Source organism: Priapulus caudatus, unplaced genomic scaffold (assembly GCF_000485595.1).
Source record: "Priapulus caudatus unplaced genomic scaffold, Priapulus_caudatus-5.0.1 Scaffold120, whole genome shotgun sequence".
Taxonomy (NCBI): Eukaryota; Metazoa; Priapulida; class Priapulimorpha; order Priapulimorphida; family Priapulidae; genus Priapulus; species Priapulus caudatus.
In genome coordinates, this window is record NW_014577181.1 from 360,375 (window position 1) to 374,710 (window position 14,336).

The 14,336-nt window shown below is 41.7% G+C and overlaps 1 protein-coding gene across 2 annotated transcripts in view; it reads right to left on the bottom strand.

The window, feature by feature from the left end:
* Positions 1-14,336, bottom strand: part of LOC106805605 (G protein-coupled receptor kinase 5-like) — a 53,405-nt gene that overhangs the window by 23,080 nt on the left and 15,989 nt on the right. For both annotated transcript variants that reach the window (XM_014807273.1, XM_014807274.1), the window contains exons 3-5: positions 9,924-10,036; positions 8,513-8,590; positions 7,968-8,083 (exon numbers count right to left, since the gene is read on the bottom strand). In XM_014807273.1, coding sequence (XP_014662759.1) covers positions 7,968-8,083; positions 8,513-8,590; positions 9,924-10,036 — 307 coding nt within the window. The remainder of the gene's footprint in view (positions 1-7,967; positions 8,084-8,512; positions 8,591-9,923; positions 10,037-14,336) is intronic.

Sequence of the window (14,336 nt, forward strand, 5' to 3'; positions counted from 1 at the left end):
GGGGGGGGGGGGGGGGGGGGGTTCATTTCAAGTTTTTAAAGTACGAAAAAGTGATTATAGCTATTACCAGGAGTGAATTAAACACATTTGCGTTGATTTCCTCCTGATATTATATTTATCCATGGCAAACTAATGTATTACTTAGGTTTGTGATGACACTTTCAGTCTTGCACTTAAAGTCTTTAGTATACCGCAAACAAAATTTTTTGCCTCAATTAAGTTATCAGTGACTCATAGTTTCTGACATTTCGCATTTTCTACGAGAATGAAAGCACGCTGAACCGTCAGCAAAACAATATTTAATTCCATCGATTCTAAGGATTCACAGCTCACTCTGCTTGTAACATAGCATACTTGTATTTTTCTTTATAAAAAGCCCTGTGCTACAGTCATTGAAAGCAATGCAAGTTATCCGCTATCACTTTACACTGTATATAACGTACTGCTCCTGCGCAAAAACGTTCCAAGAGTCTTTGATCGTCTAGAACATCACATGTCAGACCATCTACAAATGACCTATATTTTTAAAAATAGAATGGGCGATTGGAATTTGCTTTCTAAGTGCCTTTCATTGGCTTTAAACACATCTCTCAAATACAGACGGATGATGGGTAGAAAGGTATGACGGCGTTACATGAGTATACGCCCGGTGTGTTCCTTTCGGAGAGTTCACAATGACTGCTCTTTTTATTCTCCACTGTTCTCGTTAATCGACCGCGACAATCGGAACATAACCGTGTCAATTTAATATTAGTATCTAGCTGCCGCGAAACTAACCGGGTGCAAGGTTGTTACTGTGAATAATAAACTATCGCGGTAACGTCGATGCTACTGTTCCTTATTAGTGTCCTTTCGCTATACCGTGACATAGTGCATACCGTGACATACAGTGCAATGGTACGCGAACACTGTAGACTAAACTATAACGAAACTTCTCGTCGTCGAAAAACACCCAACGAGTACAAAAACATTCTCAAGTACCATCTGCTTAGACTGCTCAGACTGCTTAGACTTAATTGAGTCTAGAAACTAGAAACGAGGAACGTCAACGATAAGAAATCAAAAATTAAAAAGATGTTTCAATTACTAATAAACAATAAGTTGTGCTTGATATTTTGCTATGGGTTCCATTTTTTGTTGGCTAATGTGTTCTCACAATAACAATTTCTTGGTCTCCCCGAACATTCAGGGCTGACTGTGTAACGATGAACACTAGATTGGTTTTCATGCCACACCCTGTGTACGTGCACGCGCGGGGCAAACTTTACTTAATCTTTTTTATAAATTATCTTTTAATAAAAAAATTTTAACTGTAAACGTGACAAAATTTTCCTAACTCAGTCAATCTCCAACTACAAGCAACTTTGACCTTCATCATCGTCATTTTAATTATTTCGTTAATAATTTATGTTTTTCATTATCCCCCAATCATGGATAATTGCGAGCATTGTGCATGACGTCTATTTGGTATTTTTTGGGACTATATGACAAGCCTAGGTCGTTAGCAACCAACAAAATCTTTCTGTCTGATATGGGCTCATGTATACAGTACGTAATTAAATACCTAAAAGTGAATATATTTTATCTGATTTTAAAGGACAGTGCTCATGCAAATGAGAATAGATTTATAAAGTAAACCAGACCTTATAAAACATAAAAGAAAATTACACACTATTTACATCACCAAGTATGATGCGACTCTCTAAACCGGCCGTGCCTAAATCCGACCCTGCAAACAAATGGCTATATGAAAAATCAATAGTTAGTGATTAGCCTATTAATTACAGGCAAACATCCTTGGTAGAGAGCTTAATCCTACTAAACACTCGGATTATTTACAGACCACACTGTGTCGATCCTGGTCACAGGCGTACCTATGTTCGCACACAGACTTAGGTGATGAGACAGACTGTTACTTAAGAGAACAGACCTCCGTGTTGACCCTGGGGACATGTACCTTGGTTGTTGCAGTGGGGTCACATAATGAACTCATTCTTGTCCCGGACAACGTACACGTATTGCACCCGGTGTTGTGCTGACCTCAGCTACATGTCCGGCCACTTGGGTCAAACACAAACTTTATTATGAACCATTTAGCAAGTCCCTGATTTAATTGTTGACTATCATATTTCATTCTGTTCGATTTTCACTGATAATCCAGTGTTGATGGCAAGGCATGAAGACAATACATTATACATTTTGTTTGAATTATAGCCGACACAGTACTTTTAATTAAAAGTGTTGCCATGGAAACGTAACAGTAAAAGCTGTGCTTGAAGACATTGATCCCGTTGCAGGCAGCAAGCTGCTTTTACATGGCCGATAAGATGTGCATATGATGATGATGACGATGACGATGACGATGACGATGACGATGATGATGATGATGATAGGGGTGATTATGCTCACTTTACAATATCCCAGTTGATAAATAATTTCCCTGCATCAGTGTAACAATGCGATCGCACACAGATACCGCACAGACGAAGAGCCCAGCTGTGACCATACACCTCGCGACATAGGGACACCTCAGTAATAATAACGCATTTTCCCGCTCTGACATTAGCAATGGCTTCACTGTATTCTCAATCGCACGAGCAGTGGTTAATACTGAACGTGTGAAACCGTGGCGAATAGGTGGTAATGCGCCGTACAGTAAGAAAGATAAACGTCTGTGCCAACCAATGCAATGTACGTCCCAACATCCATCAAACACTTTCGTGCCATCTCAAGAATGATTCCTTTTAACGCGTGCTCAGCTCATGATAGGCCTTAAAAGCCAGCTGGACGCCCTCTAAAAACCAGGCCGCCAACTGCTTCATAGAGTAATATCAGATACAATGACAATAAACAACTCAGTAAACTGTACACAGCCGATCATGCACGCTGAGTAAAGCTCTAAGAATGCACACGGCAAAACGATTGGCAAGCTTCCGAGGCTATAGTACGTGGGAAAATGTACGCGCTTCTGTTTACTACAACCTGCCGACGCTGATGGAAAACTGGCTCCCGGTTATTTACATCATGCAGACATGAAAAGTCTGCCGTGCACGGTAAAAAGCACCTCCGTCTCCCCTCCTTGCTTTCAATGCTGCGTGCCGCACATCGTGTCTACGAGGGACATAGACGAGCATGCCATGTATCCGTAATGCATGCCACCGTAATTATACTGCATGTATTAATTCCCACTTCATATGATGATCATTTTTGTGACCGAGCTAGCAATCGGAATAATGAATGTGCCTTGGAATGCGACACTAATCACACGTGGATCGCTGATCTATCGAGGCATTGTTGTCATATTAACAGAAATAGGTATACGGTGCAGCTACTGTATGTAATGAGCAAAATGGGCGCGTGACAATGACTTAATTGTAGGTTGCTAACATGTCACTGGCTTCTAGGGCGATGGATATGAGCCCTCACGTGATTACTTGAAAATTTTACATCAAAGCTTCATGTTCACTCAATGTTTATAATCACAATGAAAGGTCATTCAACCCCTTTAATTTCAAAGAAGGTATTTTTCTGTATCAAACGATATTGTAAGACGTTGATGCGCTGAAAATTTTATTATTACGAAAAAAGGTCATGCAATGAAGGTCGGCAAAATAAATGTCTTGCAATAAAAATTGCACTAAAATAATTTTTCTTGGTATCTCGCCATAAAAGAGCGTGCTTCAATTGTACGACGAGCAGATGCGCATGCTGTACTGTGCAAGCCAAACAGTAAGCAAAGTTGATTGACAAACTGGCGGCGTTTCATTTTTGTGAAGGTATGAATTTTATGACGAAATAAATAACTTATAATATGAGACATGGTATTCTATAAATATATTAGCTTCAGTTAGTCTACTCCATGTAAGGAAACTGACATCAACGTCAAACTGACAAACAATCGTCATCTGACGTGATTTTCCAGACAGTTCTACCCGATCATTTTGGTCTCATTTCCAGCTCTAAAATAACATCTTGGCAATGATTGGAACAAACTGTAACGATTGTAATCGGGAAGCATGTCGGGGTTGTTGGTCGAAAAGAATTAACGTAACCACAGAACAAAAAGGATTGGAATTCAATGAACTCACTGAAAAGTCTCGGCTTATATCTAGGTTTTGTTCTAAGCAAGGACCTCTGGGACCGATCACCCTGTATAATTGGATTGATTGAGTCATGTTTTATAAACATTCCTTCTTCAGATACATTTACACAATGTTGAGAAATTATACTCGTGAAAATGCACCATCAGTGTATAACTTGGTTAGCAACAGTGCTAACCATATAGATTAGCAAGATCATCACTCATGCAACTTAAGTTAGTACAGCATCCACGTGTGTTAGTACAGTATCCACCTGTGTGAGCACAGCATCCGTGTGTGAGTACAGCATTCACGTGTTAGTACAGCATCCACGTGTGTTAATACATCATCCACGTGTGTTAATACATCATCCACGTGTGTTAATACATCATCCACGTGTGTGAGCACAGCATCCGTGTGTGAGCACAGCATCCACGTGTTAGTACATTATCCACATGTGTTAATACAGTATCCACATGTGTTAATACAGCATCCACGTGTGTTAATACAGTATCCACATGTGTTAATACAGCATCCACGTGTGTTAATACAGCATCCACGTGTTAGTAAAACATTATCTCACATATTAATACAGCACCCTTGTTAGTACACGCATCCACACTGTTAGTACAGCATACACCTGTGTTAGTACAGCATCCACGTGTGTTAATACAGCATACACCTGTGTTAGTACAGCATCCACGTGTGTTAATACAGCATCCCACGGTGTGTTAAATACAGTATTCCACGCTGTGTGAGCACAGCATCTCGTGTGTGAGTACAGCATCCACTGTTAGTACATCATCCACCAATTGTTAATACAGTATCCACATGTGTTTAATGACAGCATCCACAGTGTTATACAGCATCCATAGTGTGTTAGTACAGCATCCACATGTGTTAATACATCGTATCCACAGTGTTTAATACAGCATCCAGGTGTTAATACAGCATCAACAGTGTTAGTACATTCATCCACATGTTAATAAGCATCCACACTGTTGTTAGTAACAGCATCCCACGGTGTGTTCAATACAGAACCCACGTGTGTTAGTACAGCATCCACGTGTTAGTACATCATCCACATGTTAATACAGCATCCACCTGTGTTAGTACAGCATCCACGTGTGTGTTAATACAGCATCCACGTGTGTTAATACAGTATCCACATGTGTTAAACAGCATCACGGTGTGTTAAGTACAAGGCATCCACGTGTAGTACAGACCCCACGTGTGTTTAGTACATAGCATCCACGTGTTAGTGACATCACCACAATGTTAATACAGCATCACCTGTGTTAGTCACATCCACAGTGTGTTTAATACAGCATCCACGTGGGTGTTTTAATACAGTATCCACCGTGTGTAGCACCAGCATCCGTGTGTGAGCTACAGCATCGCCACGTGTTAAAGTACATTATCCACATGTGGTTAATACAGTATCCCACAATGTGTTTTAATACAGCAATCCACGTGTGTTAATACAGTATCCACATGTGTTAATACAGCATCCACGTGTGTTAATACAGCATCCACGTGTTAGTACAGAACCCACGTGTGTTAGTACAGCATCCACGTGTTAGTACATCATCCACATGTTAAATACAGCATCCACCTGTGTTAGTACAACAGCAATCCACGTGTGGTTAATACAAATCCACGTGTGTTAATACAAGTATCCACACTGTGTGAGGCACAGCATCTCGTGTGTGAGCACAGCATCCACGTGTTAGTACATCAAATTCACACATGTGTTAATAAGCAGTATCCAACATGTGTTAATACCAGCATCCACGGTGTTAAGTACACGCAATCTCACGTGTATACAAAAGCATCCCACATAATACAGCATCCACCGTGTGTTAATAACAGGCAATTTCACAGTGTGTTTAGTAACAGCATCCACGTGTGTTAATACAGCATCCACGTGTGTTAGTACAGCATCCACGTGTTAACACAGCATCCACATAATACAGCATCCACGTGTGTTAATACAGCATTCACGTGTGTTAGTACAGCATCCACGTGTGTTAATACAGCATCCACGTGTGTTAATACAGCATCCACGTGTGTTAATACAGCATTCACGTGTGTGAGCACAGCATCCAAGTATTTAAAAGCAGCCAAATATCTAGCTGTACTACACTGATACAGCATCCTAGCCTACGTCATTACAGCGTGTCTCAGGGCATCACACGTGGGTCTGAGTATAACCCCTTAAGAATCAAGTCAGGTTCATTATATACGTCCGCCCACTTCGCACAGCATCCCTCAAGGTATCAATGAATCATCCCTATGTATGTCAGTTCAGCAACCCCATGTGTATCACAACAACACCCCTCTAGTGGCAAGACGACATGGCCATAAGAGCATGCAGCATTCCAGATATGCTACAAGATAGTGAGTGATAGCATGGGTGTCACCGAGCATCTACACGAGCAGAGGTGCCAACACTTTTCTGAGCAAACTGTAGTGAGGATGTCCGAAATCTGTAGTCCGAGGGTCACGCAGTGACTCGAGTATGCTAGAAGGGGTTCGGGGCATGCCCCCCACCTCGGAAAATTTTTGATTCCGAGATGCAATTTCCTGCATTCTGGGACCCAAACTGGCAATAAGTTCACACTGATATTTGCTGCTAAATACATGTAGTTATTTTCAATCATGTTATATCAATGTAACACTGAAAGAAAACACTTGAAATATCATCAAAATAATTTTTTTTCGATCGTAATAAAAATCGTAGTTGTATGCAAACTGGTCGTAGTGGTCAAAATGCAAACGAAATTCGTATAAAATACGGATAAATCGTAGTGGTTGGCATCTCTGCACGAGGATCAGATATATGATAGATCTACCTTCACAGCAAAATAAGAGCCACCCATACAATGCACAGTACAATGCGCTGCACACGTTTGAGCAGTTTCGGCATATCCTGCCTGAATAACTCTGTGGAATATAACTGACTTCTGATGTGTAGACGTTACTGATTTGCAATTCCATGAGGAATTCACCACGATATTTCATCAAGGCATTACGAAACCTTCTCTGAAAGCCTTTTCATATCGTATGCGACGTTGTTACGTTTCTGCTCAAAGGGAAACCCAGCCGCAGTTCACCTGCACAGACGGTCTATCAATTTCCACAGAAAATTTCTCATGGAGAGCCGAGCACAGTTCCCCGACACGTACGTGCTTACTTGAGCACAATCTCCATGTGGTTACGGCTCCACCTAGCTAATTGCCACGTCCAGTGAGTTATTTTTGCTATTTACGAATTGTTAGTATGCAAAAAAACTTGTTAATTACGAGAGAACAGTAAATTTTTCTGGATTACTCTTCTCAATAAATCTAATTTCAACATTTCACATACAGCAAACAGTCACTGTCAACAGCAAAAATGGTGAAAACCTGAAGCGTTTGAAAATAAGAAAGTGTCATTTTGTGCACTAGTCAGCCATACAAAGAAAATCTAATGTCAACTTATCAAAACATACTCATGTATGATCTGTCAATGCACACCCATAAATAATAGAACCATGTCTCCATTTTAAAACTGGATTTATATCTTCTACTTCTGTGCCTGTGATATGATGGCATGTCTTAGCTGCTTCTTACTGGCTGCTGGCCATTCTGCAAATGCCACACGAGCAAGCAGGGCACATACAAATAAACAAACGATAAAATCCATGATGAAAAGTGAAAAATGGGGAAAAAATCACGAGCATATGTTTGTGTAGGTGCTTCGTTTTCCACAGCTAAACTCCATTATTTCAACAACCTTTATTCTTAGTTCCAATCCGAAATCCCTACTGTACGCACATTCTCACTACCATATGAATAAACAATGAGAACTGATGACATCCTAATGAAACACATTGCTGACACTTACAGTGAACATTCTTCAAAGATCTCTTTGCTAGGTGTCTGCGCAGCCTCCACAACTTGCCTGCAGCGTTCCGAAACTGCATCGCAGTCATCCCCGATTTCCATAATACAGTCATCTTTCTGAAATATATAAAGCTACAGTATCAGCATATCTATTTATAGAATCACAACGGCAAAGTGGGAGGGAGATAAATAGAGGGAGAGAGGGAAGAGAGATTGAGAAAGAGAGAGAGAAAGATAGAGAGAGAGAGATAAAGAGAGAGAGTGTGAGACAGAGACAGTGAGTGAGGGAAAGAGGGAGAAAGAGAGAGAGGAAAATAGAGAGAGGGAGAGGGAGAGGACGAGAGAGAGAGTGAGAGTGAGAGTGAGAGTGAGAGTGAGAGTGAGAGTGAGAGAGAGAGAGAGAGAGAGAGAGAGAGAGAGAGAGAGAGAGAGAGAGTGAGAGTGAGAGAGAGATGGATAGGGAGAGGGAGAGGAGGAGAGGAGGAGAGGGGAGTAAATGTATGAATGTGTTTTGCTACGAGAATGTGCGGCATTGCTCATACATACATCTGGCAGGAGGTATGTGTTGTATATTTCTTTTGCCACATGGAGTCGCTTCTCATCTGGTGTGACTTCATAATCCACCTTGCAAAAATCAATTCATATTGCTTTTAATGCACAGTTACAAACGCTAGAGCAAGCTTACATCTGAAGGATAAACAGTGCTGTTCAAATTTTAAAGTAACATATCAACACGTATATATGTATATATATATATATATATATATAGGATAGTTGCAGTGTTTAACAAATTACGAAGTGATACACATGCTTTCATTACAAGCAGTACTACAGCAATCCGATAACGATTGTTTTCAACGCAACTATCCTCCAACTTGTTTATGCAAGCACGTACACATTAGTCAAGTTGTAGTAAGTAGTATGTACTTGAACCAAACAGAGAATTAGATTACTCTATCACTATTATACATGTATCTATCACATATACTCATACACAGATGCAAACATAATTGCAACGCGGACAAAGAAAGGTTGGACACCTCTGCGGTAATCCCCATACGCGCCTGCGTCCAAAAGTACATAAACGAAAACGCATCTATAGCCTCGTTCACACGAGACCTCGTATTTCTGAAATACCGGATTTGCGAAATACCGAATCTGAGACAAATACGCGGCCGAGCGTTCACACACTGATTCGCGGCTCCAGAAATACGGTATTTGCGAAATACCGAATCTGAGACAAATACGCGGCCGAGCGTTCACACACTGATTCGCGGCTCCAGAAATACGGTATTTGCGAGCTGCGAGAGCATCAAGCAAACAATGCAAAATAAACAATGCAATGCGCACCAACTGCCGATAAAATACGTAGACTTGTCCGCGCTCGACAGTTCCACTCGCATTACACTGGAACTGTCGAGCGCGGACCAGTCTATAAAATACGCGGCTTCAGAAATCCGGTATTTAGCGTTCACACGAGGAAATGCGCGGTCCAAGAAAAACAAGCACGGCAAATTATTCGGGGTCTGGGAAGCCTCGTATTTACATGAAATACCGGATCTGTTTAGAATAGATACCGTATTTCTTGGGCCTCGTATTTTGCTCGTGTGAACACTAAATACCGGATTTCTTGCTACGTGTGAACGCGGCTATTGTTAACAAAAACACACAAACACGTGCAACATATGGTAGGAGAGAACATGTGACTAGCAACAAGTATACGATCTCTCCAATTTATATGGACTTTCTTGGACGACTATTAGTGGCAAATCTACTGCACATACTCTTACTCGATTTTATGGCTAGTACGGTGGTACCCAAATTTTTTATTGAACGGTGGTCGTTCATCGGTGAATAAATAGGGGATCCAAGCGATAAATATGGGCTAGGGAATAATAAACACGGACCATGGTGCACACAAGTCACAATTATTGTAACAAGAGAAAAAAATACTTACCACTGCATCTAAAAATCCTAGATATTTTTTGCATGCTGCAATGGTTTCTAAATACTGTCTAAAGAGTAATATTCCTATGGGTTGCTGTTGACATATACTTTTGTAATTTATTTCTGAAAAAAAAAGAAAACACAGCATAAGAATCTTGGATGCTAGCCCAATTGTTGAGATCAGGCTTTATCGCACGTTGACACGCGCAGAAATGCTGCCAATGGAGCACAGGCACTTGGAGCGTTTCAATAAAATATAATGCTAAATAAATACGACATCTATTTACTACCAAAGTCTTCTAATGTTTAATGTTTCTCTACTCTCCTTCACCTAGTATTATTGCCGACAAGCCGTGCTGCAAATGCTCCAACGACAGCAAACACAGGCCAAACAGCACATACGCTGCTGCGCTGCTACACGCTATGCACACTCACACATAAAGTAGTAAATAGATTTCTTATTTACTTAGCTTTATATTTTATTGAAACGCTCCAAGTGCCTGTGAGCGGGAGCCAAAGTATTGGCAGTTTATCTGTTGCCCTTTAAATTTCCAGATTACCCGCCCACACTATACACGTCTTAGATGGTTACATGGTTGCATGATCCCCAGCACGCTAGGCTCACCCAAGCCTTACGTCACATCCCAGCCAAGTCACTGCCCATGTCAATACTCTGTGGTATGAAAACACACAACTAAGCGTACTCTCATAGCACTGTAGCTAACCAGAAGCATGCAGATATGCCCACCTGGACGCATGCCCTGCCCACGTCCACATGTCCCACTCCTTAGCTAAGTGTCTATTTGTCTGTAAGCAGGCACGCTGCAAACACACTGTTAGATTTAGTTGGGGGTGCGCCAGCCGACCCCCTGCCGACCACTGCCATATAGCCTTACAGAAACAACCACATTCCTTTTTGTGGCTTGCTGATGCTGTTACTTATTGCCAGTAACGCTAGCAATTTATTATCGTGTAGTATCGCAAATAAATTAAAAAGCTATGCCAATAAATATACCCGGCCCACATGCTCCGTGAGATCGCTCGCCATAAGACATTTGTTCTAAAGTATTGCAGCATTAGGCTGATACACATATATATCGACAATATAATGCAACAGTGTTAGGTTAACTTTTTTTAAGAATAAGATTGATTTCTATTCCCGAAATAGCGTGGGATCCTAGAAATAGTGTTTCACCTATATTTCTTCATCTGTCGAGATGTAATGAAATTACCTTCCTCCCACATTATAAACAGTGTGCTCGTCCATTGTATCATATATATCTGGTAGTAGGCATACAATTAGTATTTGCACAATTACAATTACAACTAGAAAGGGCAGTTGTCGCCAACTACATGTATCCCCCGTGTTCTCCCTAAGATGTGTAAATATACGAAGTTTGGTCGCGCTAGGTCAATTAGGGGCCGAGTTAGAGAGCGGAAGGGAAATATGATCAAGGTCAAAGTAAAGGTCAAATAAAGATCGCAGTGGCCTGGTTTTGGTACGCAACACACCTTCTCCCCAAGATGTGTAAGTATACCAAGTTTGGTCGCGCTAGGTCAATTAGGGGCCGAGTTATAGAGTGGAAGGGAAATATGATCAAGGTCAAGGTCAATGTCAAATAAAAGCCGCAGTGACCTTGTTTTGGTACGCGACACACATTCTCCCCAAGATGTGTAAGTATACCAAGTTTGGTAGGCTGTGGTAGCTCTAGGTCAATTATGGGCCGAGTTAGTCTAATGAAGTCTTTCACTTCCTGTTACCAGGTTCTCGGTTTGGCATGTGCGAGGTAGTCGCCTTAAGGGTAGTGTCAGGTTGTTGCGTCAATAGATAACAGAAACACAGTGTTATGAAAACTACTCTTCGTGCGTCAAACACACTCATGTGATACTATACAGATCTCTCCGCATCGTAACACTCGCGCCGCGAGTCGCGTAATCGAATACAAGTAATGTCGTACCTTAGAGTTGCGGTAATGAAGGTGCTCGGCAGGGTGAAGGTAGGTTGGCGACGGGTAGATCGGAGAAGTAGAGTTGGAATCGGATGTGAGAGCTAGGCGAAAACTGGACTTGCTACGAAAAGGGTAAGAGCCGAGAGTGATACCTGGGGAATATTCATGGCAGATCAGCCCTCGAGTCATTAGTGTACTCGGACGCTACGGGCGTGTGTATAGTGATTACCTGCGGCGTTCTATTATTATTTATCGCTTAGAGCGTAGAGGTGTGTTGTTTCTAGTGATTGCATTTGGGGAATAGTGTGAGGCGATATATTTTCTTTGTGCGGGAGCCTGCGCTATCCTACACTAGAGAGCAGAAGGGAAATATGATCAAGGTCAAGGTAAAGGTCAAATAAAGGTCGCAGTGACCTGGTTTTGGTACTCTGCACACCTTCTCCCCAAGATGTGTTAGTATACCAAGTTTGGTCACGCTAGGTCAATTAGGGGTCGAGTTATAGAGCCGAAGGGAAATTCTCTGCGGCGAACCGAGCGGCGGCGGCGGCGGCTGGGGAGACATGAAACCATAGTATCCCCGCCGACTTCGTCGAGGGGGATACAATTAGTAGATATTGCGAGTCGAACTCATACATTTTGCCCAGTTGCCGAGCTGCTAAATCGCAGCACAAACGTCCTTGCGGGACGTTACCACTGGATGTTTCAACCTTCCCACCTCGTAGCTCTCTCTACCCATGTATTGTGTACACACACCACAAGCGTGTGAGAGCCACAATGACATGTTGCGGAACAACAGCCTGACACGGTTAGAGGCACCCATCTCGGACCTCGCCATGCAACATCGGCTGGCCAACATTGTTAGTAATTTGTTACTGTACTAGATTGCTGCGAGCCACAGAACAAATTAATAAACTCTCCATCAAGAATGCGTGCCAACTGAAAGTTCCGTGAGCTAAAGCATGCGCATCGATGTTCACTGTATCAAACAACATCCGCAGGCATTGTGCTCAATTTCTGTATCACACTAATAAAGACAGAGGATCGAAGAAAGTTTACATTATGATATTATTCTCTTCCCAAGAAACACGAAACGTTCTCGCTCTCTCGCTCTCTCTCTCTCTCACTGTCTGTCTGTCTGTCTGTCTGTCTGTCTGTCTGTCTGTCTGTCTGTCTGTCTGTCTGCTGTCCCCGCCCCTCTCTCTCTCCTCTCTCTTCTCTCTCTCTCTCTCTCTCTCTCTCTCTCTCTCTCTCTTCTCTCCTCTCTCTCTCTCTCTCTCTCTCTCTCTCTCTCTCTCTCTCTCTCTCTCTCTCTCTCTCTCTCTCTCTCTCTCTCTCTCTCTCTCTCTCTCTCTCCCATGAATAACACAGTGAATTATTTAGACGCAGGACAACAGAGGCCGTACTTCGCACAGTGAAACACGAAACCAAATAAGTGAGCATGCACTTATATATATATATATATATGGCATCTTGCTTTGCACCTAAAATAACAATAATTATCAAGACTCTAATAATATAAAGCGGAGCACACGCCCCTTTCACACCAACGTCTTCCCGCTTGGCTTGGGTTCGGGGATCATCAGCAACGCGGGGAAGCAGAGAATTCAGGACACACCACTAATGCTGCATGCATCAGCGTCGCTATACCATCACGTACGCGTGCACGCTACTGGGCTACATGTAGGAGACCCAGTCTACTGAGGTAGAGGTGCATGGCACCCAACTTCACGCATATGTGGTCGCTGAACCGACTCTGAGCTCAGCGATTTTGTCTTTGTAAGTGTAACATTTCATTTACTTATTTTGCATGGTAGCAAATATTGCCTGATGGAAATAATGTTTATTATGAAATCAAATTTTCAGATGGCAAATGCTTCGAATTTAATAATAGATTTCAGAAAGCCAATTTTTGGTTATAAAAATTTGGTCAGCAGGCTAGCAGCTATATATAATAAAATAGTTATTGCCCTCCAGTGTCAGGAAACCAACTTGAGCATCACTGACCTGTATGAAATGCATATTTCCCTCATCCTGTGCTGCAACTATTGGCAAACACATTTTCTTGGTCAATAACACTTCATATTGAGGTCGCTCTTAAGAAATTACTGCGTAATAATTGTATCAAAAACTAAGATAGTTGGTCAAATCTTTATTAAAGAATATCAATGTTCTATCAAACCGCAATGTTCTATATAGAGCCACTACAAGTCCAACTCGTGAAAGAAATTTCGTGTTTTTTTCTGGCACTCATTTGTGACATATCTCATATTGAAGTTCTATCATAAAACTTCCTATATTAATTGCCCTACTACACGTGCTTCATGAATAAACAAATACACGTCTGGTAATATCTCAATGACCGAATTATTTAGCTTCAATAACTGCCATGACGAGGCTGACCGTACATGTATATGTATGTATATATATGCGGTTTTTAACATCACTTACTGGCACTTTTTATTTTACACAGCGAT